General features: G+C 38.8%; 1 protein-coding gene across 1 annotated transcript in view; it reads left to right on the top strand.

Moving 5' to 3' along the window:
* Positions 1 to 20,438, top strand: part of LOC126273467 (probable 39S ribosomal protein L24, mitochondrial) — a 45,920-nt gene extending 25,482 nt beyond the window's left edge. The window contains exons 2-5 of the mRNA XM_049977028.1: positions 483 to 665; positions 3,937 to 4,139; positions 14,921 to 15,057; positions 19,900 to 20,438. Coding sequence (XP_049832985.1) covers positions 483 to 665; positions 3,937 to 4,139; positions 14,921 to 15,057; positions 19,900 to 20,036 — 660 coding nt within the window. The 3' untranslated portion in view covers positions 20,037 to 20,438. The remainder of the gene's footprint in view (positions 1 to 482; positions 666 to 3,936; positions 4,140 to 14,920; positions 15,058 to 19,899) is intronic.
* The last annotated feature ends 3,049 nt before the right edge of the window (positions 20,439 to 23,487 follow it).

Below are 23,487 nucleotides of genomic sequence, written 5' to 3'. Positions count from 1 at the left end.
ATCTTGTGCCTCTGTGCATGGACTGAGTTTCAGTCTTTGCTCATAGGTAGAACCTCCTTCCATTATGGATTCTCAAAAGGCCCAGAATTATTTTCGCTCTGCCAAAATGTAGGAAGGAGAGAGAACATAATCACACTTGTGAATTTACAGTTCGTAACATACTATACAAGTAATTTATGCTGGTGGGTCCTAACAGGGTTTGCTTCAATTGTGTCTTAAAGTATTGTTCTACCTTATTATTACTATGATTTTCATTAATTTATTTTTTGAACATATAAATATTGGTGTGCACCATTAGGTGCACCAACAACAAACTTCAGTCCATTGTCCAGATGCCTTCTTTAGATATTACCGATGGAAATGTGTAAATTTTTTGATACCCTCCTTGCTATATTACAGTTCTGAGAGGTCTGAAAAGTTAACGGTTAACTGAGGTTTAAGGAAATGAAATATTCTAATAAAACTACTATTCATTTTTAAAGGTATATTGGCGTACACCACGGGGATTTCCTCAGTACCTGCCAAGGACTGTTGCAAAGAAGAAATATCGATTTACTACTAATCGACCATGGACTGGTCAGTTTGAACAACAGAACATGTCTCGGCAAAGGAAGAAAGTGTTCTTACAGCCAGTACTTGAATGGAGCTTCTTCAGAGGAGATCGTGTGAGTAATATATTATTCAGTTATGAGAGTTAAGTTAGGGTTTTTTTTTCTAATTTCTGTATAACATTTTTTGACAGATAGTGAATAATATAATGAAGAAATAAAGAATTCATTATAAGCCTAATATGCTGAAACTGTCAGCTTTTTATTTCATTTGGGTAACAGCTATGTTCCATGTCATAAAAAATAGCATAAATAACAGAGATTTGTTAATGCTTTTATGTTCATGAGTAATTGTAAACCTTAAAAAAATTCTGCACGTTTTGAGATATTTGTTCTGAAGACACGTTTCTCATACTGCCACAACATTGTAGCCATTTTGAAAGTTACAAGGAACTTAAGAAGTACAAAATGGAGTTCTTCTACAATAGCTTTATCTGATATATATATATATATATATATATATATATATATATATATATATATATATATATATATATATATATATATATATATATATTTTAAAAACAAAGATTCCAAGACTTACCAAGCGGGAAAGCGCCGGCAGACAGGCACATGAACAAAACACACAAACACACACACAGAATTACGAGCTTTCGCAACTGGCAGTTGCTTCGTCAGGAAGGAAGGAAGGAGAGGGAAAAATGAAAGGATGTGGGTTTTAAGGGAGAGGGTAAGGAGTCATTCCAATCCCGGGAGCGGAAAGACTTCCCTTAGGGGAAAAAAAGGACAGGTGTACACTCGCACACACACACACACACACACACACACACACACACACACACACACACACACACATATCCATCTGCACATACACAGACACAAGCAGACATATTTAAAGGCAAAGAGTAAGGGCAGAGATGTCAGTCGAGGCGGAAGTACAGAGGCAAAGAAGTTGTTGAAAGACAGGTGAGGTATGAGTGGCGGCAACTTGAAATTAGCGGAGGTTGAGGCCTGGCGGATATCGAGAAGAGAGGATATACTGAAGGGCGAGTTCCCATCTCCGGAGTTCGGATAGGTTGGTGTTGGTGGGAAGTATCCAGATAACTCGGACGGTGTAACACTGTGCCAAGATGTGCTGGCCGTGCATCAAGGCATGTTTAGCCACAGGGTGATCCTCATTACCAACAAACACTGTCTGCCTGTGTCCATTCATGCGAATGGACAGTTTGTTGCTGGTCATTCCCACATAGAAAGCATCACAGTGCAGGCAGGTCAGTTGGTAAATCACGTGGGTGCTTTCACATGTGGCTCTCCCTTTGATCGTGTACACCTTCCGGGTTACAGGACTGGAGTAGGTGGTGGTGGGAGGGTGCATAGGACAGGTTTTACACCGGGGGCGGTTGCAAGGGTAGGAGCCAGAGGGTAGGGGAGGTGGTTTGGATATATATATATATATATATATATATATATATATATATATATATATATATATATATATGGAGAACTCAAAAACTATCTGCACATTCAATTTATTGAAAACACCACAGAATTTTCAGTTACATCATTTTCACTCTACTTTTCAATTCACTTGGTCTATCACTGCACAATACCCTTCGGGCCGGCCGCGGTGGTCTCGCGGTTCTAGGCGCGCAGTCCGGAACCGTGCGACTGCTACGGTCGCAGGTTCGAATCCTGCTTCGGGCATGGATGTGTGTGATGTCCTTAGGTTAGTTAGGTTTAAGTAGTTCTAAGTTCTAGGGGACTAATAACCACAGCAGTTGAGTCCCATAGTGCTCAGAGCCATTTGAACCATTTTTGAATACCCTTAGGGACTTTTTTTTTCGCTGAACAGAAGGCCATGTATGCACCACTTCCTTCATCTCTACAAGTGGACCAAGAAAATGGAAATCCAGCAAGGTGAAATCAGGACTGTGTCCCAGATCTTCCAACACCTTGAAATGCGTAGTCTCAAGAGTTTGTATGGGGTGACAAGTTATGTGAAAACATGAACTATCACGTAAAAACAAGAATATTGTTTGACAATAGAGTTTGTAGTTTATAATTTTTGAAGTCATGTTAGGTGTTTGTTTCAAAATGCAGGCTTTAGCTTGTTGCAAAGCATTGGTCATCTACGGTTTACCCCTTCCCCAGTTAATATGCCAGAATTTGCCATTGTGCAGTGTTTGATCTCTGGTTAAAAATAATGAGCCTCTGTTTCATCTCCAGTGATGATTCATTAAAAAAAAAAATCACCTCCATTAGCATGATGGTCCAGTAACTGCTGACAGATTCTCATTTGATTAAATTTGTTCATTGAGTTGTTTTGGGGCCGTCTTGACTTTTTGCACTTTAAGCCTGTTATTGTTTGTGTCATAAGCAGAACTCTGATAAATTTGAATTTGGTTTCCTACATATCAACTTGTCCATTATTCAAAATCACGCAGCTGCTCAGTGTTGGCATTAGTGATGAATTTGACTGGACGTCTTACTCTTTCCATATCCTTCATGATTGTTCAGTCAATGATAAACACATTACTGTGCTAAATATTGACCCTAAATCATTCTGAAAGTTGTCTATAGATTTCAGCTGCTCGTGCTCTTTCTGACCACACAAAATTGAATATAGAACAATTTTTCATTGGTACAAAAAAAAAGGGTGATGCGGCCATATTTACTTTGCAATGCAAATTTACTGACGTGATGATGCTGAAACCTAACACAGGTGAAAAGAATGATGCCATTTAGTGGCTGGTGAGGTCAATAATCAATGCCGCGAACCTAAAGATAACTAGAATGAAAGTGTTCATGCTTATTGACTTCGCATCATTTTAACTGTAGACAATCTTGTGAGACAGTTGTTGTTTAATACTCTTACAGAGAATCTTTATTTTTGTAGATCATTGTGTACAGAATGAAGTAGCACTTCAGTTTTTGTCGTTGGTTGATATCACTTCATTCTATTCCAGTATCCCTGCAGTTTCAACCATATACTCCTGGTATATAGAAATTTTAGTTCCTTTATACCACTGTGACAGTAGGAGAGCCTGCTTTGCCTGATGCTATGTATGTCTTTCTGTCATAAAGTCAGTCGCAAATGATGTTCTTAATGTAACATTGACTGTTTGCAAAGCTTTATTACTGACAGGTGCAAATGAAGACTGTTGAGTGTTGTGATCATCATTGGTAGTTTGTTGCAGATGAGCCTCCAGTAATACAATGTGGAGGTAGGGAGAGGTAGAGGACACAGTTGTTTTCCATTTAAGACCCTTACAATATACCATTTACAGTTTTCTTATAATGTTATTTTCACTTGTCTGTTTAAGTAAAATATTTTTGATTTGATAATTTGTATCTGGAATTGTTTCAGGTTGAAATTCTTGTGGGACCAGACAAGGGAAAGCAAGGAATTGTTTCACAAGTAATACAAGAACGTAATTGGGTTATTGTTGAGGGAATGAATTGCCATTTACGAACCATTGGAAAATCGAAGGATTTTCCTGGTGTTGTTATCCGGTCAGAGGCCCCACTTTTGGTCACAGATCAAGTTGCTCTTGTTGATCCATCAGATTTGTAAGTACTAAACATGACATTATTTCTGTCTTTTTGTTTTGACAGTATATTTAAGGATAAAAATTGCCAATTGGTGAGTGCGACGTATGTTGTGCGACCTCATGGTGGCAGGTAACATGGTGTAGCCATCGATGATACCACAGAAGTAGACGCAGGAAAGTTATTGTGATGATTTCTACTTTCTTGTTAGATGTCCCCCTGTATATTTTAATGTTGATTGTTTCTACCTAGAGCTTTGAACTTCAGCATGTTAATGAAATGTTCAAGTGGTACAACTTTGGACTTCGTCACCTCTGCAGTAGTTCTTGTACAGAAACCTTTGTCTTGACCTATTTCCAACTTTCTACAAATGAATGGAAAGTACTTCTTTTTAAAAGCAGTTAGATTACATCTCCAAATACAGTTAACTGATGTAGAGAAACGTTGCATGTATGTACAGTTTTAGTTTGTACACTCCACTCTGGCTTTACAAGAACAAGTGACATTTTGACAGTTCTTGCTTTGTCTTCTGCTTGCTGTGACACAATCAGCATTGTCACAGTGCATTGCTTACTTGGTGGTGCACCTCATTGTTCCAGTTGTGGAACAACTGCGAAGCCACGCAGGTATCACAGCCTGCAACAGTAGGGCAAATCCCGCCCCACCTTCAATTCGGGTGGCATACATCTGTTTCATATCATCATGCAAAAATAAATTACACAAATGTCCAAACAGTTTTGTACTCTTAACTGTTTAACTAATAAATTGTTCCATTCATCATGATCATCATACTTCAGCTGGTTACAGGCAAGGTTACACATCACTGTACGTGATTGTTATGTTGCAGCACATGTTCCTCCACTCAGACAAATGATGTTGCAACAGATACATAAAATGGAAGGAAATAACTATGCAGCAACATCTAAATTTTTAAACTTGTCACTTTTGAGTTGCTACATTGATTTCATCTTTCATACTGGATTAAGGAAAACATCAGTTTGTTTAATGACATTAATGTTGGATAACTTCCTCCACTAGCTACTTGGGTTCTGCTACATATCGGGCAGCCCCATTGAAGTATACGGACGAGAGATGGGTTTGAATAAAGGGACTATTGAGTGTGGAAAGAGGAAGGATACAATGGATGTAAGAAAGGAAAAATAAGATTAGGAATATGTGAATGTAGGCTCTCCTGGTGTATATTGTTAGTGAAAAGCTCCTGGGTTTCCAGCACATAGCAGTGTTAAAATACCATGACATTTCGATGAGTGTGATTCTAATCATCTCACTAGATGATGTTGCAATGCAGTTGCTGTAATATTAACATTATTGTAGGGCACTCCACCTGGCTATGGGCAGCTGTGTACTGCCCAGCCGGCAGGAGGTTGGGGGATGAGGGTGTAGTGATGGGGATAGCAAGTGCTCCATTTGTGTCACTGTGGGTGCATTCTGGCTGTGGCTTTCAAGTTTGATGATGCTGGTCACACTCTTGCGTATTGCCAGTTGTGCTGGATTCCAGATCGCAGGTAGTTGGTGTCCATCATCTCTGTTGCCAATATTGTTGTGAAACTGTATTTCAATGGATTCCCTTAGGATGCTGTCCCAATAGCAGGTTGCTTGGCAAAGCACCTTGGTGTTCTGGAGGTCAAAGGTGTAGTCTTCCTTGAGGTTATGCTCTGCTATCGCGGATATTTATGTCTGTCCCAGTCATGTGTCTGATCTGCTCCTCACAGCATTTCAAAACACAGCACTGCATTTATCCAATGTACTGTTTGCCAATTCGCAGGCAGTGGTGTATATTCCCGGTACGTTCATTTTTAGTAGGATTTTCACAAAGCCAAACAACTCTTCTGTCTTTGGCAGTGGTCATAAGACTTTTTTACGTTAGATGTTTTGGGTAGCCTAGCAATTTTGGCTGAGACCAGTTCCAGATATGGTAGGAAAGTGAATCTCTTGTCGACCGGCCTGAGTGGCCGTGTGGTTCTAGGCGCTACAGTCTTGAGCCGAGCGGCCGCTACGGTCACAGGTTCGAATCCTGCCTCGGGCATGGATGTGTGTGATGTCCTTAGGTTAGTTAGGTTTAATTAGTTCAAAGTCTAGGCGACTGATGACCCCAGAAGTTAAGTTGCATAGTGCTCAGAGTTTCTTTTTTCTATCGCCTTCTTCTTCTTTATTTTCTTCTTCTTCTTCTTCTTCCTCCTCTTCCTCTTCCCAGTTTCCAGTATGTCTCTTCTGGAATGCCCTACTAATATGTGGGCATTGTGGTACCCATTTTTGTGGAATACCTCTCTCAGTTGTTGTAGTTCATCTGGGGAACTCTCTTTATTGCAGACAGCGTGCACTCTATGTACATGGTGGTTAGCACTATTTGCGCTGGATGGCGGTAGCTCATTGCACGCCCATACAGGTCTGTGTGTCTCCTGTGTACAGAATGGCCTAGCGTACCATCAGCCTGCTTTTTTTATTAGTATGTCCAGGAAAGGAAGAAAACCATTTTCCTCTATTTACGTAGTGAAAGTAATATTATGATTAATGCTGTTGTGGTGGTTCAGAAACGCATCCTGTGCCTGTCTGCCATGCTTTCGTACCACAAAAGTGTTGGCGACATAGCAGAAGAATTACTTGAGAATGCATGAGTTTCTGATGAGCAGTTGGAAGAACCACTTCCTCAAACTGTTCCATGAAAAGATATGCGATCCCGGGAGCCAGTGGGGATCTCATGGCCACTCCATCAATCTGTTCACAAAACTATACATTGCACTTCAAGTAAGTGGTCATAAGTACACATTCAAAGAATTGAATTGTTTGCGACTAGAAAAGTTGAGACAGCAGCACAAAGAAGTTGTGCAGAGATACTTTCGTGAATAGCTGTGTAATGTCAAACCTCACGAACAGGTCATCTCTTCATAATCGTATGTCCTTAAGTATTTTCATGAAATCAGCAGAGTTCTTAACTTGGTGGTTACAGTGTTCCACAAGGAGTTTTACCAAGTGTTGCCAGATATTTGGCCAATCGGTAATTGTGAGAATTTATGATTTTGTATGTTGCCTGCAGAGACACCCCTCCCTCCAACAAGGAGACAAATATGATCAGAGGTATTGTAAATTTAACATTTGAAGTACTGTATTCAGTGACAGTTTTGGTTCTTGCGAAAGGACTGGACTTTGCATCTTTCCCAAGGATCACACCATAATGAGACATTATTAGTGGTATGGAAGAAGCAATCTGAAGCCCTCCAGAGGAGGAAGCAGAGGAGGTTGGCGGGAAACCTGCAGAGTCATCGACAAGTCCTGGCTTCTGATGGTGAACATGGCAGCAGCAGAACAGGAGGCTATCCGATCTGTGAGATATGAAGCTGATACTGTGGTCCTTCCAGCAGACGAAGGGAATGGTGCTAATATGCACTGACAGTTACCATCATAAAGTGGGCTTGCTGCGACAGGATCTGGCATACAGGACGCTCAAGAATGATTCAATCTCACTGAAGACCATGAAAACCGTGGCTCTGCTGAAGAATTTAGTTGTACCAGAGGCACTGAAGAAGCAGTCGTATCCCAGTGTGCCAGTGAAATCATACCTGTATGGACTGCTGAAAATTCACAAGAAAGGGGTGCCTCCGTGGCAGGTACTTGTCACCATCAGTTCACATACTTATGGGTCAAATACTCTGGTCAAATATCTGGGAATGGTTCTAAAACACCTTGTGGAACACTAGTTATCGTGATAAGAATTCAACCAATTACATGAAAATACCTAAGGATATGCAATTACAAAGGATTACTTAAGGATATGCAATTACAAAGAGATGACCTGCTTGTGAGTTTCAATTTTCCATTGCTGTTTACAAAACTACCTCTGCAAGAATTCTTAGTGCAGCTGTCCCAACGTAAACTCTTTGGACGTGCATTAACAACCATCTACTTCTTGTGCAACTGAGAGTCTTACGAACAGATGGATGGGTGGCCGTGGGATCCCTTCAGGGACCACAACCATCTACATGGAACACTTTGAGGAAGTGGCTCTTCAAACCATTCATCATAACCCAAGCACTTCTTCCACCATGTTACAATGTTAATGATACTTTTGTGGTATGGAAGCATGGCAGACAGGCACTGTATGAGTTTGTGGACTACCTTAAAAGCATTCATCATAACATTACTTTCACTGTGGAAAAAGAGGAGAATGGTTGTCTCCCTTTCCTGAACATGCTAATAAGGAAGAAGGCAGATAGTGCACTAGTCCATTAAGTATATAGGAAGAAGACACACACAACCTGTACCTGCATGCAACAAGCTGCCACCACCCTGGTACCTCTGGAAAAATTGGTATAGTTATGCACAGATTAGTACATCATTTGAGAAGAGACAAGATGCTGGAAACTGAAAGAGGAAGAAGAAAACAAGAGACTCACTTTCCTTCTGTACTTACGATCACTCTCAGCCAAAATTGGGAGGCTACTTGAAAAATCCAACACAAAAACCATCTTCTGACCATTGCCAAATGTGAAGAATGTCTTGGCTCTGCGAAATATATTGCATTTCCTGTAAATGTGGCCAATATTACATTTGGCAAACACAGCACTGTATTTTGAAATTATGAAGAAGCACATCAGACATAAATGACTGGGACAGACAAAAGAATCAGCGTCTGGGACAGCAGCAATATGATGAGTGTGTGACAAGCACCATCCAATTTGCAAGCTGCTGCCAGAATGCCCACACAGAGATGCAAACAGAACACCTTCCACCCACACCACTGCAGCCTCGCTCCGTCCCCACCCTGCCAACTGGACAGTATGTGACTGCCTGTAGCCAAGTTTAAGGGGACACTCCACTATTTTAAATATCACAGCAGCCACATATTTCAACACTTCGCTAGAAGATGATGAGTATGACACTGGTCAAAACATCGTGGCATTTTAACACTGCTACCCGGCTATAAACGTCAGAGCTTTTCACCAAGGTAAGTAATGTTAGTGCCTGAGAGAGAAGGAGACATACCACTGAGACAGATACCTTTCCCATCCCCAGCCTAGGATCTCTCCCTGGTGGGACCTTCACTGGTGAGCCAGAGGACAAAGATCTTTGTCAGTTCTACAGAACGGACTCCAGCAGCTTCACCTACACAGACCCTAAAAACTGGTTCTCGCACTCTCCTATTGAAAGCATATGGGGAGAGCAGCAGTGAAAACACAATGAAAATAGCAAATTCCATATGATGTGAGTAGTATACGACAAAGAGGAATTACTAGCTATTTACACATCTTGGTCAATCTTAAATTCTTTAGTTATATCAGGGTAAAAAATGATCTCAAATAATCAACAGTAAGATATTAACCAGTTATGCCTTTTACTTACTCACCAGTTTAGTTAAATATCAAAAAGTTGAAAATCACGTTGAAAGGTTCCAAACTGTAATTCAACTCGGAGAAGTCAAGGGACACCCCTATAGAAGTGACCATGTAACTAGTTTGATAGGTAGCTGTTTTCTGTCATGAGGAAAGCTACACTGTCACACGGGGGCATAATATCTTCAAACAGCTCTGTAAATGTATCTTTTTTTGTACAGTTCTTCCTGTCAGGTTACTACTGTGCTTGCTTACTTATGTGTGGAAGGCCTCTCAAACATGTTTGAGCAGAATAGCTGCATTTCATAGGGGAATGTTTTAAGTGTGACCACAATTGTATTGGCTAGTTCATGCTTGTCTAGCCATGGATGAATTTGTGACAGTTTGCTCTTCTAAGTCTGCAACTGCTGTGTGGCAGAGAGAGAGAGAGAGAGAGAGAGAGAGAGAGAGAGAGAGAGAGTTGATCAACAACAGGCTGCAGGTGTGAATGGTGAGCACACGTTTGTGTTTTCTCTGGAGAAAACAGTATGCATCCATTTTCACCATCTAATTTGTATTTACAGTCGATCAACACTGATTATAATAGATACTGTCGTCAAGGAAAATGATTTGGTGATGATATATTTGACAAAACATTAAATGTCAACATCATCTGAGGAATCTTAAGACTAAAAGCCTTAGGACACGTTCTATGTGTAAGTGTTTGGGAGCAGATACAGTACATTTGGTGCAATTATATGCAGCATTCATGTGATATCTGTAGGCTTGTTGATCGCAGGTTTGTGAATCAGCAGGTATTGTGCTCGAAATATTTTACACACCGTGTACCATGAAGGGATATGGCAGACCCTAGGTGCCTACATGGCCAGTCCCCTGTGCTGAACTGGTGGGTTGCCATTACCCATCTCATGGATTCTACTGGGGAAACAAGACATATAGCATTGTATTAGATATTAAGCCACCTGCATTACATCTGGTTGACAATACTGTCTAGGAAGTAGCAAAAAATTGTCCATGTTTTACCAAGTCATTCAGGATCCACTCAAAGCAAGATATTGTGGCTCTAGATGGGGACTGGATTTCAGGTCTCCTGACTGATACCACTGTTGTTGGTCTAGAAGCACAGGATATCTTCAGTTTTCTGTATTATAAGAGGAATAATACTCAGAACTACATTTTAAAACTAATATTTTATACCAACTTATGTCAGTGCTGCAGACACTCTTTGAAAGGTAATATATTTGGAACAAAATGACATTTCATTGCAATTTTGCATGGTAGTGCCGTCCTTCTCCCCCCCCCACCCCCACCTCTCCCCTCCCCTCCTTCCTCCCCCGCTGCTCTGCAACAGATCTCAATGCACATTTTCCAGCAGATATTGCAGCAATGAATGAAGTAAGATTGTCATTTCAGCAATGCAAGGTTGTATTGAAATGGTACAATGACAAGGCATAATGTGTATGGAACTCAGCCATCAACACTTACCACTTACAACATTTTATCGTATTTGGGATAAATTTTAAGTTGGCAGTACTGTTCAAGATGGGCATAATGAAATACATCAAATCCAGCTTCCAGTGCTGCTGTATTGGAACATTTTACTAGATCACCTTAAAAATCTGAAGCAAGGTGAACGTGAAATCAGGGTAAGCTGATCAAGTGTACAACAAATTCTGAGGTCTGGAAGGTGAAAGTGGAAATTGTATTTCCAAGATTGCTACATGCTGTGAACAATGATGACCCACATTGAAGGATGGGTTACTGCGAGTGGTTTGAAGTCATGCTTCATGAGGATGAGTGGTTTGCAGGGAAGGTTATCTGATCTGACAAGGAAAAATTCAAACTGAATGGTACTCTAAACCACCACAGATGCATGAACTGGGCTCCTGAAAAACCTCATGTTCATGTGGTCAAGCATGTTAATCTGCTGGATGCTAATGTGTGGTGTGATCTTTCATCCCGTCGTTTGATTGGCCCATTCTTCTTTGAAGATACTGTAACTGGTGATTTGTGTCTTCGTGTTCTGCAAACACTGATTTTTACCTGTCATCCAAGAGGTGTTCGGAAACGAAATATTTTACTTAAAACAAGATGGTGCTCCTCCTCAGTACCACAAAGATGTCAGAGCCTACTTGGATGAAAATATACCTGGATGATGGATAGATCAAAGAGGAGCTGCTGAGTACCCACCACAGTCTCCAGACCTTTCACCTCTTGCTTCTATGTACGGGGGACCTTGAAAACTGAAGTTTATCAACAAAAGCAAGCTACACTGAATGAACTATTAGAAACCATTGAGGCATCTTGTGCTTCTATCACATCAGCAGCACTGACAGTCATAGTTTGGTCAACAGCTGAGCAGCATTGATGTTGTTTCGCTGACAGTGGGGGTCACTTTGAACACACAAAATAACCTTCCCTCATGCAAGAATTGTAATGATATGCCATTTGTTCCGTTGATATTGACTATCAGAGAGTGACTACGTTTTTATGGACCCCTCTGTAGATATGACTATGTAGGGCCTACCTTTGTTGCTCAGTATTGTACTCTGGTGGTGTCCTCATTATTTTATTGCCAAACAAAATCACAATACAAATCATTATACATACAGCCTTGAGTTCAATGGAACAGATCAGATACATTCAGTCATCTTCATGTTTTTAGCATATTGACTGAACAATTAAAGTTCAAAATAGTTTTGAGTTGATTATGTTCCATAGCTTTTATGAATCGAGGAAATGTGCTATTCAGTTTATTCTTTATTGTGTGAGTGGTTTCAATAAGGGACCATTTTCCAGCAAAAGTTATATGCACATCAAAAACCATAGTGCCAAAAATAAAATATTTTAAAATAATGTTTAGTCATGTGGAAGTAGATGCTGAAGATATAAATTTCATTTTGAACGAAAAAAAAAAAAATTGAATTTTTTGTGAAAACTGTGTTGCTACAAAGGTAATACCACAATCGTGACACTCCATCTCATTTTATTACCCACAGTAATAGCAAAACCCAGAACTACTAGTAAGCGACGCTTCTGAATACGAGACCACATGAGTGCGAATACTAATGTGTATATTGATTTGTAACATAGTTTTTACCATAAGGAGTGTATGTAGTGCCGTAAAAATCAATAGTAACTTAAAAAAATTGCACCACATTTGTGATTACTTAGTTTTCTAAGAACTCTGGGAAATATGAAATGGTGGGTTACAGGACTATTACAATGCCTTGTAACACACAGACATTTACTGAATAATGTCATTTTCCTTTAATAACAAAAATTGCTTGTAAACACCAGAATACCTGATCTTTTGCTGAGGGATGATGTACATCTACGCGACAAAGCAGAGCTTTGTTCGCTGCACTTTCAGCCAGATCAGTGAATGTGGAATGTAGGAAACCTCTATGGAATGTAATACCTACATTGTTTAATGTATCAAGTGAGCCACTATAACTGTAGCAACTTCATAATAAATTGTCAAAAGCAATAAAACTGTTACCCAACACAGAAGAAACCAATTCCACAATTGTTGCTGAATCTGAGCCACAAATCTTCAACACTTTCACTTTTGAAGCAAAAGTAATTATATTTACAAAAATATTTGTGTATTAGAAAGTCAAGTGTAAGAAAGGTCAAATCATTGGACTTCATAAAAAATTTGTAAGTGCCATGGAAAGCACCAATGATGATAACAACAGAATTGTATGCTACTCGAGCATGAAATGTGCTTATATTGTCTCGCTTTGAGCAGAATAAGCTGCAAATATAGACACATTCAAAAGTTGTAGCTTATGTCATTGAATCAGTGTGATTCGTAACAATATTATGAAAAGGAAAGTTGCTACTCAGTGTGATACAACTGTTTTTACACGTATTTCACAATTATTTGTCTCTCTTGGTAGCTTACTAATCTGTGGAAATGTACAAATATGACAAAAAATAATAATAATCCTTACAGTGCATGTAACTGACTGCTTTCTCACCACTTGGAGCTTAGAGTGCTAGTGTTGCTCCAGCTGCCAAATGATATTAACTTTCTCACCAGTGAGTGCTGTGATTGTATGTATTAGACTGCAGTAATATTAGACATGCAAGCAATTCTTTTCTGTTATATTTTGTGTAATCTTTGGATAGTTGTCTGTAACAGATATTCCATGCATCTACCTCTGCATTACGTTATATTTTTGACATGGTATTGCTTGTGTATTTTACTACAATTTTCAAATGTCATTTTCTCATATCTGTGATGTGTGCAATAGAGGCTGGAAAATGGTCTCTGTCTGAAACCATCACACAGTAAAGAATAAATTAAACAGCAGCTAAAGGTCTTACAAAATGTTATTTGTACAATTTTATTTCAAGTGTGCAGTCACAGAAACTCTGTTTCTTTGACTAGTACTTCAGCCATATACCTTTTAGCCATTTCCAAGTGAGCTGAGAGAATGAATGTACAATATTTGCCTCTGTCTTTTTAAACCTAAGGACTGTGCCCTTGCAAATGTGGCCACGGATGCTCAAGAAGCTGAGATGTTGTTTTTACAGCGAAGAACTCCTATATAATTGAGTCTTTCATTAGATGTTCGATACGTGCTGGGATATAGATGCATCACTAGGATCTTCACAGCAAGGATGTCATTATGAGCTGGTCAAAGAAAGTGCTGTATTTCATACTTTGTCCAAAGTGGAACTGCTATCTCTATTAATTAAAGACTTTCCACTATGTCCTTCACAACTGAGTCTCAGAATGAGGAAGTCTGTGCTGTATGGCGATGTTGAAATTCTAGCACTGAGCGGCTAGTGTCAATGCAGTGCACTGCACAGCCAATTTATTGGACTGCAAGAGCCGGGTGTAGGTTTGCTGTTCTGTGCGTCATTCAGTCATGGACTGAATGCATTATCTTATGGTTTTCTTCTGTTGGTGTATGATGTACGAACTGTCCTGAGGTAGAAGCAACGTATGATATCATGTTCAGTAAATCTGAGGATAGGCATTAGTTTTGCAGATTTTCTATTGATAATTTTTGCAACTACTGTACCATTTTTGTACATGCTCTTTCTTTGAAATAGTTGCAAGTCATAACCATGTGCTATAGTCACTAGGTATGGAAATTTGAGAGGTATTACTAAGAAAACAGCACATTTAGTTGACATGTAACATGCATTTGCTGTTGTTCCCAATGACTTCTATGTTATTTTTAATATGTATTTGGTTAAAATCTTATTCAGTAATCTTGTACATGACAAAACCCATACAAAATAAATGACTCATGGATCTGTTGAAGTTTAGAAATACGCCACTTTAAAAAAGTTAATTACATAGGGAAGTTTTTCTTAGTAAAAAAGCAAAAGTGATGTTTGTAAACTACAAGCTGTAGTATTTAATTCATTTCAAATATGAAACAAAAATGTGGAACTTACCTGACCAATTTAATGTGCATTACCTGTGTTCAGACAACCAGCAGCTGTGGAGTGGCGTTATACGGAAGATGGAGATAAAGTGAGAGTTTCTGTCAGGACGGGAAGGATAATTCCCATTCCAAAATTGGCAGCAGAAACTCATGATTATAAAACAAAGAACACTTACAAAGGTAAGCATGTGCCTTAGAAAATTATTTGTTCAGCTTCCAGGTTCTCAATGGTTTCTTACTGTGCATCATACTGGTCTTGTAAGCATCTCCCCTACTGCTGCCACATTGTTGCCTTAGTGTTTCTTTTTTTTTACATTCAGGAAGATGTTCAAGACAGAAGATACACACAACTATGCAGTGACCTTCGTTTTACTTCAAGCCAGTGTTCAGAACTTTCTTTGATTCTGTACTGCAGCTGTTGAATGTTTTCAGGCTTTTCCCCCCATTTGAATGACATCAGTGATTTAGCTTTGTGTATGAAAGTGTTCTAGAAGGTAATTGATTGTTGTCTAGTGAAGGGCTATTTGCACCCAGACATGACAGTAATCTAGCCATCCTAATATGAATTTTCTTGAATCAATTGAGGCAAATGTCAGCATGGTTTCTTCAACAAGACCATTTCTCGTGCCTTTTGCAGTATTTGTACAGTCTTAGTTTTTGCTCTGTATCTGACAACTTCAAAGCTCAAGTTAGATTCCATCCATCCTTCCTTCCTCCTTTCTTCTCTGAGGAGAATAGTGAACCATTACATTTCTGGTGGCAGTTTCCTCTAGAGTAATGGTGAACACTTGGATTTGTATGCAGAAGGAATCAATTTCAATCTCTGATATCCATGTTTGTTCTATAATAAAGTCCTCCTTTATGGTAAGTACAGTGAAACCGGGACTTGATGTTAAATGAGACCACTGACAGTGGAACTTTAAAATTAGAAGTGAGAAGTTAAAACAGAATTTTCTGGAACTGACAGTTAAGGGAGGTCTTAATGAACATAATGTATACTACAAAAACATGGCATTGAGGTTGAATCAAGTTCTTGCAAGACATTTATATAACCTGGAAAATTATTTTTTATTTCTGTTAAAATATAAAACTCAAGAGCTTCTTAGCATACGTTTTTATTTCCGTGATGCAACATGACTGCGAGGTTCCGTTGCTTTTTTTATTACCCATAGTTCACACTGATCTTACAGTTTTGAGCTGAAGTGTGTCAAATTTTACTTTTCATTTAAGTTTCAGTTGTTTAAGAAACAGCATTTTAAATGAATGACACAACTGTATAGTTGTGTGCTCCCATATGAAAAATGAAGATTACCCTCGATAGTGTGATAATTTTTCTTTTAAAGTTATCTATGTTTCATTCAGAGTTCCATGTGACCCGAAGAGCACTACAACAGATAACAGATTAGATATTAGACATCATGATGGTGATAAGTTGTATTTATTTATATTATGAGTGTCATACCGAAAGTCATGAGCAACTCCTCTTAAAATTCAAATTCCAACCGTGTAACAAAAATGACTAAGAGGACTAATTCTAGAAACTGTCCACCACATGCTGCCGTATTGTGATATCATTAGTGTCTATCTCATGACCACAGGCAGTATTTTCAAAATGGCAGAGATTGATATTTTGTTTCAAAAACATGCTGTCATTCCTTGTCAAAGAGGGAAAATCTGCTGCTGAAATTCAGCTCGGACTTCTGCTTGCTTATGGATATGTCTGAATGGATGCAAGCAGTGTTGGGAGGTGGGTGAAGCATTTCAAATGGGAAAATGAGTATCCAAGATGAGCCCTCTAGCAGTCGCCTGCGAAATCCCTCCGTGGAAAGAGTTGGTAAGCTCATTAAAGAAAATGCAGTTCGAGAAATGATTCAAAGCTCATGTTATCGAAACGTTTGTGTCTGCTGGTCCCATGTTTATTGACTGAATACCACAAACTTCAGCGAAGAATCATCAGCCAGAATCTCATTCAGAGATTTCAGAATGAAGGCGATTATTTTTTGACAAATGTTGTGATAGGCGATGAACACTAATAGATGGAGGAGCATGTTCAGAAAGCAGTGCCTCAATGTCTTTGTGCAGTTGGAATGAAGTTCTACCATAAGGACATTTTCAAGCTTATGGAACAGTGTGAAAAATGTATGCAAAGAAATGGAGACTATGCTGAAAAGTGAGAGTAAGGTCTGTAGACTACGATGACATATTTGGTTTAGCTAAAAAATAAATATTAAGAGATTTAAAAACTGTGCCCACTACTTTCAGTATGAGCCTTGTGTATGGTCTCTAGAACATTTGTGGAGAGGGGTCACCAGTGTGTCAGGTGCAGTTTTTTTAAAGGCATACATCATACCATTTGGTACAAGTCCAACTTTCCAAAACACAGTTATTTCAGCTTTTATATTCATGCTCTAACATATTTCAGCATAATTGTCATTTGCAATATGTGCTATTTAATTACTGATAAGAAATGTTCAAGAAAAGTATGAGAGATTAAAAAAGATGGCAGTTGACTTAAAACTATTACAGCATTTAATATACAAATGAATTCATGTAAAAAATGATAAATTGATTTGGAAAGTTTTTAAAAGTTTACAAATAAGTAATATTTAAGTCTTATGGTACTGCTGTATGGTGCCTCACAAACATAAATACATATGACCTTTTCTTATCGAACATTATTTTAGTTTTAATGTAAAATTGGCCTTTTTCTGCCACACAAGCAGTTCTCAATTAATCAAAATTTCAGATTGATAACCAAAGAGTTCTCACGGAACATGTAATAGCTTTGAAACACAAAAGCAAAAGTAGAAACAACTGTTTTACGGTGTAGGTCTCTGCAGATAATTTTAACCAACATGCGCATAATTGGGACAAAGAACTAATTACCTTCAAAATGATTTTTGGAATCACTCTTGCTTTGTAAGGCAGCAAGCAGATTATTCCAGGAGGGGTGTGTGTGTGTGTGTGTGTGTGTGTGGGTGTGTGTGTGTGTGTGTGTGTGTGTGTGTGTGTGTGTGTGTGTGTGTGTGTGTGAGAGAGAGAGAGAGAGAGAGAGAGAGAGAGAGAGAGAGAGAGAGTGATTCTGCAGTGAACTTTTAATAAAAGATTTTACTGTAACGCCATGTTAGATGTAATAATAGTTGACATACACTGAAGAGCCAAAGAAACTGATACACCTGCCTAATATCGAGTAGGCTCCCCAAGAGCGTGCAGAAGTGCTGCAACACAACCTAATACGGACTCAACTAATGTCTAAAGTAGTGCAGTACGGAATTGGCACCATGAATCCTGAAGGCTGTTCATAAATCCGTAATAGTGTGAGGGGGTGGAGATCTCTTCTGAATAGAACGTTGAAAGGCATCCCAGATATTCTCGATAATGTTCATGTCTGGAGAGTATGGTGGCCAGTAGATGTGTTTAAACTCAGAAGGGTGTTCCTGGAATGACTCTACAGCAATTCTGTACGTGTGGGGTGTCACATTGTCCTGGTGGAGTTGGCCAAGTCTGTCAGAATGCACAATGGACATGAATGGATGCAGGTGACCAGACAGATTGCTTATGTACAAGTCACCTATCAGAGTCATATCTACACATTTCAGGGGTCCCATATCACTTCAGCTGACATGCTCCACGTCTTTACAGAGCTTCCACCAGCTTGAACCACTACTGACATGCAGGGTCCACGGATTCATGAGGTTGTCTCCATACCCATACACATCCATCCACTCTATACAATTTGAAATGAGATTCGTCTGACCAGGCAACATGTTTCCAGTCATCAACAGTCCAATGTCAGTGTTGACGGGCTCAGGCAAGGCATAAAGCTTTGTGTCGTGCAGTCATCAAGGGTACGTGAGTAGGCCTTCGTCTCTGAAAGCCTACATCGATGATATTTTGTTGATTGGTTTGCACACTGACTCTTGTTGATGACCCAGCATTGATATTTGCAGAAATTGGCAGAAGAGTTACACTCGTGTCCCATTGAATGATTTTTTTCGGTCATCAAGATGTATTACCGGATTCGTGATATTCATAGTACATTCATGAAATGATTGTAGGGAAAATCCCCGCTTCATCGTTATATTGGAGATGCTGTGTCCCATCACCCGTGCGCCAACTATAACGCCATCATTCAGAATCTCATAAATCTTGATAATCTGCCATTATAGCAGCACTAACCAATCTATCAACTGCCTATTGCCAACCACAGTGCCACGTTCTGCCTGTTTACATATCTATGAATGTGATTACACATGCCTGTACCAGTTTCTTTAGTGCTTCAGTGTATGTTTTTTTTGTGTATGGGCTGTTATGATAGTAATTTTTCATGCTACAGAGTCGTACGGACATCCAAACAGCTGTGCTTTTGTTAACCTTGTACAAATTTCAGTTTTATCAGTGGCAAAAAATTTAGTTGTGTTATGTTCAGTTATCTAATATTAACTCTCTTTTTTAATCTTATTCTGAGTGTTTCTATCTACTCTTCACTTCCTTGCACTTTCCCCCTATCATTCCTTTGTGAAAACAAAGTCTCGACCTATTCCATCTACTATTGAATTAAATTTGTGCTACTGTTACCCTCAGTACTTTGTGTGGTATTGATAAGTAGTCAAACAATTGTTAGATGGCTTATTGACACTTTTGATTATCAAGTTTCAGTATTTTCACAGATTTGTGGCTTTTGCTTTAAGTATGGAATTGTAAAGAGCGTGTTATAGTTGGTGTTGTTGATTTTAATCAACCACAATATTATTCCACCTGGGAGTGGTGACATTTCGGTCAGCTTACAGTGAATTGATATCTCATGAAGAGAAGCTGAACTACTGGATAATATATGGACAACTGTCATAAAATCATTTAAAATGCGATGCACTGATGTGTTTCTGATAATGGCCATGGGCGGCCAGTTGCAGTAATGTTGTGGTTAGGAAATACTAGTGTATGCCTTTCTCAGCAGTGCCTGACTGTGTACAAGAATTGATTTATTAAGAAGTTTCTAAGTTTGTGTGTCTTTTGTTTTAGAGTCTGAGAAGGATACAGGAAGAGATGAAGTAGCAGAAATTACATTTGAACCAAAACTAAAAACTTTTGAAATGGACATAATGGATTCAATGGGTATCAAAGAAGACAGGGTTCCAGCAAAGACATATTGGTATTAGTTCTTTGAGATAGTTATTAGGGTCAGAACACACTAACAACAAAAGGACTTCCTTATGGACATCAGAGATGTTATTTATTTTTCCTCCTAACTTAAAAAATATTTTTGTTAATTGTGCAGAGTTATGTACTGTTTCATAAACAGACCTACATATGTTAGTAGTTTCTAAAGAAAATATAAGGAGCGCGAATTTTTTTCAGGACCTTGATTTAAGTCACTGTGTCAATGTTGTGATGATGTGGTTCAGTTTTGTGTTCCACTATATAAGCTTTTGTATATCTAAAACCATAAAGCAGATACGTGCGTGTGTGAGATTGTTTGTGATCAGTCAGTCATCCTGATAAAGTGTGTTGTAATGTACATAATTGTATTTACCTGTACAAAATAAAATGAGTAAATTTTTTTGCTTGTGTAAAAACTGACCTGTTTTCTAGGTAATGATAGAGATGTGAATAGGTGGTACAAAGGAATACATAACAACATTGTAATTTTCATGTCTACTAATCCTCCGCGTGTATGTTTTGTATGGTGCCAGCTGTGATGAATATGTTTCTCATTGACTTCATTTCTGTTATCTATACCACTTACGGCTACAGCAGGAATAGACTATTATCACAGATATTTCTGTTGGATGCATGAAATATATACCGTAAAGCACATTAACAGAATCCTCACAGAACATAAAGTTAAAAAGTATTAGAAATGTATCCATACAAGTTGAGAGATTTCATAAAATTCTCCATGCTGATGCAAGTCTAGAAATTGAAATGTGAAACATAAATTGGGAAACAAAATTTTGTTAAATATAGCTACATTACACAAATAAGATATGCAAACACTGCACACAAAATTCTTATAACCAGCTCATCATGCAATTTTTGAAAGTTCTTAAAACTTAATTATGAAATGCCACATCATATGCCACATAGGGAGATGAAGCTTCTAGATTCTGCAAGTATCAACAATGAGTCACTCTAGACATAGAGTTGTTGTGAGTGTATGTAGTTCCTGAACATTCAAAGGTTGTAGCTCTCAGCTATACAATGGAGATTCATCAGCACTCTGGAGTGTTTGCCAGATTGTCTGTGAAACACTTGGTTTGTCCACATGGTTACAAGTTATTGTACAATTATGATACATATACATAAATCAATGTGGGTTATAGGGAATCCTTAGTTGACATTATTAACATGTTAAATGATGCAGAGGCAAAAGTCATAATCTTCGGTCATCTAACGTAATTTATTTAAGTAGACTGTTCAGTTAGAAGCTATCTGTGCTTAACACAAATTGGCTAAAGATGTTACTTCGGGATTATTGTAACAAATGGCCAACTTAATGAAGTCTGTGAAATAATTTACCATTCCAGTAAAGCATCATCAGCAAAACTGAACAAAAAGAAGCCAAAATTGTTACAGCTAGTAGCAGGCTTCCAATGTAAACATGGAAATTGGACAGTAGACAGGATAAACACATTAGAAATTGTAGGGTGCAGTTCCGTCAAAACAATAGTTAAAGCCTGGTATACTAAAAACTTACAATTAACTGAAATAAAAAATGAAACAAGAGAATTTTCACAATTTCTTACCCCCTATTGAAAGGTTGGTGTACTATCCAAGTATGTATGACAACGAAATCAACAGCAAAATCAATCCTGTTAACCTTAGGGTGGTTGCTACGAAAGGAAACATAGGTATTTGTGGTCAAAAAGGAGTCTCCATAATTCTACAAGCTGAGAACTTATCTTAATTGACTGAAAAAGCACAGAAAATGTGTTGCTACTAACTGAAACTTGGAAATTAAATGAGGATTTTCCAAAAAGTCTAAAAAATTCTCCATCCATTGATGCCACAAAGTATTGCAGTACACATAATGTTAAATCACATTCACTGCAAACTGAAATATGCAGAATTTTTGGCGAGAGAATTGAGTGGGACCTGGAATAATTTCAATCAAATATGATACATGCATGACATACTATCTGGAAAAATAAACTCTTGAGGTAAGACAGTCTACACACCCTTAAAAGTGGAGTGAGGCTGTGAATGGGGTGATGTGTAAAAATTAACAAGAACAACTGCATTTGTGTTGAACCCACTGCTGTTGCATTTGGTGGGCTAATTGTTGACAGTCCTTACTACGCCATCTATATTGTAGGGTAAATAGGGGTGGTTGAAAGGGATGACCTGTGTAGCATATTTCTGGAAGGCCTGGAGTAATGTCAACCAAATTTGATACACAAGTCTTACTATGTGGGGGAAAAACAAGGATGGGTTTATGATAACATTACTGGAGGAACGTCATTTTCTTCCTTACTCTTACAATAAAATAAGTACCATGTTAACTGCTTACACTGGGGGGGGGGGGGGGGGGGATGCATGGGATGATTGGCATTCTCCCGTGAGTGTAGAAATGAAACTCGGGTTGTTTTTTACAAAATTAATCCTGACTTTATACCAGGGATCTGACAGCTACAACAAACAACATATACGAGCAGATACTAAATAAAACAACTGCAGGAGATATTGCTGGACCAATGTTCAGTATCTTACAGTTATTCCAGGGATCTGACAGCTACAACAAACAATGTTCACGAGCAGATACTAAATTAAACAACTGCAGGAGATATTGCTGGACCAACGTTCAGTATCTTACAGTGCCAAAGAAGAGTCTACAGAATACTGAGTTGAGCTCAATGCATGGGACCTGCTGCTTCAGGGGTGGATGGGAAGCTTACTGGCGTGTTCGTACCTCCTACCTAACCAAAGCAAACAAAAGGGAGATATATGAGTTGCTATGTGAGTCTAAATTAAGACTAAAGAACAGACTTGTCTGCTGGTGAAGGGAGTTAGCATGGTCAGGAAACAATTTGTCTCTGGGCACACTTGGCAGTAAAGGGGTGCCAAAAATGGCCAGGCATGAGACTGGTAAAATAGTTTGCCTGGTACTTTTGGCACTCACTAATCATGTCACTGCACTAATGATCACTGCACATGTTTAGTAATCAAGCACTGATACCAGTGGGATGAACCAGGCATCCGACATCAGACTTTGTAGAAGTGTGAGAATCTTCTAGGAAAATGCAGGTCTAAAATGGCATGCAGGAGATGCAGTAGAAGTCATCTTGCTTGCTGGGGTGAAAGAAACTGTGGTAGCTGGTGCTGAATATGAAACTTTAACATTAAAGCAAATTCTGTGGAGGCATGGTGGCTAAAGACACAAAACATGTCGCATAATGTGAGCTGAGTTTTCAGGAGTGTGGCCAGGACATATTGCCTCGCCGAAATGGAAACAAAATACTGGTAGTGATGGTTACAAAAGTGTGGCTCCTGGAAAACATGGAGGTCAAAGATATACCTGAAGTGGAAGTTACCATTGTGGTGGTGGAGGAAAGTGGTGGTACACTAGCACAGATCCTACTAGAGGCAGAAATGTGGGGTGGAAACGGGACA

This window comes from Schistocerca gregaria, chromosome 5 (genome assembly GCF_023897955.1).
Source record: "Schistocerca gregaria isolate iqSchGreg1 chromosome 5, iqSchGreg1.2, whole genome shotgun sequence".
NCBI lineage: Eukaryota > Metazoa > Arthropoda > Insecta > Orthoptera > Acrididae > Schistocerca > Schistocerca gregaria.
This window is presented reverse-complemented; position numbering and strand designations above follow the sequence as displayed.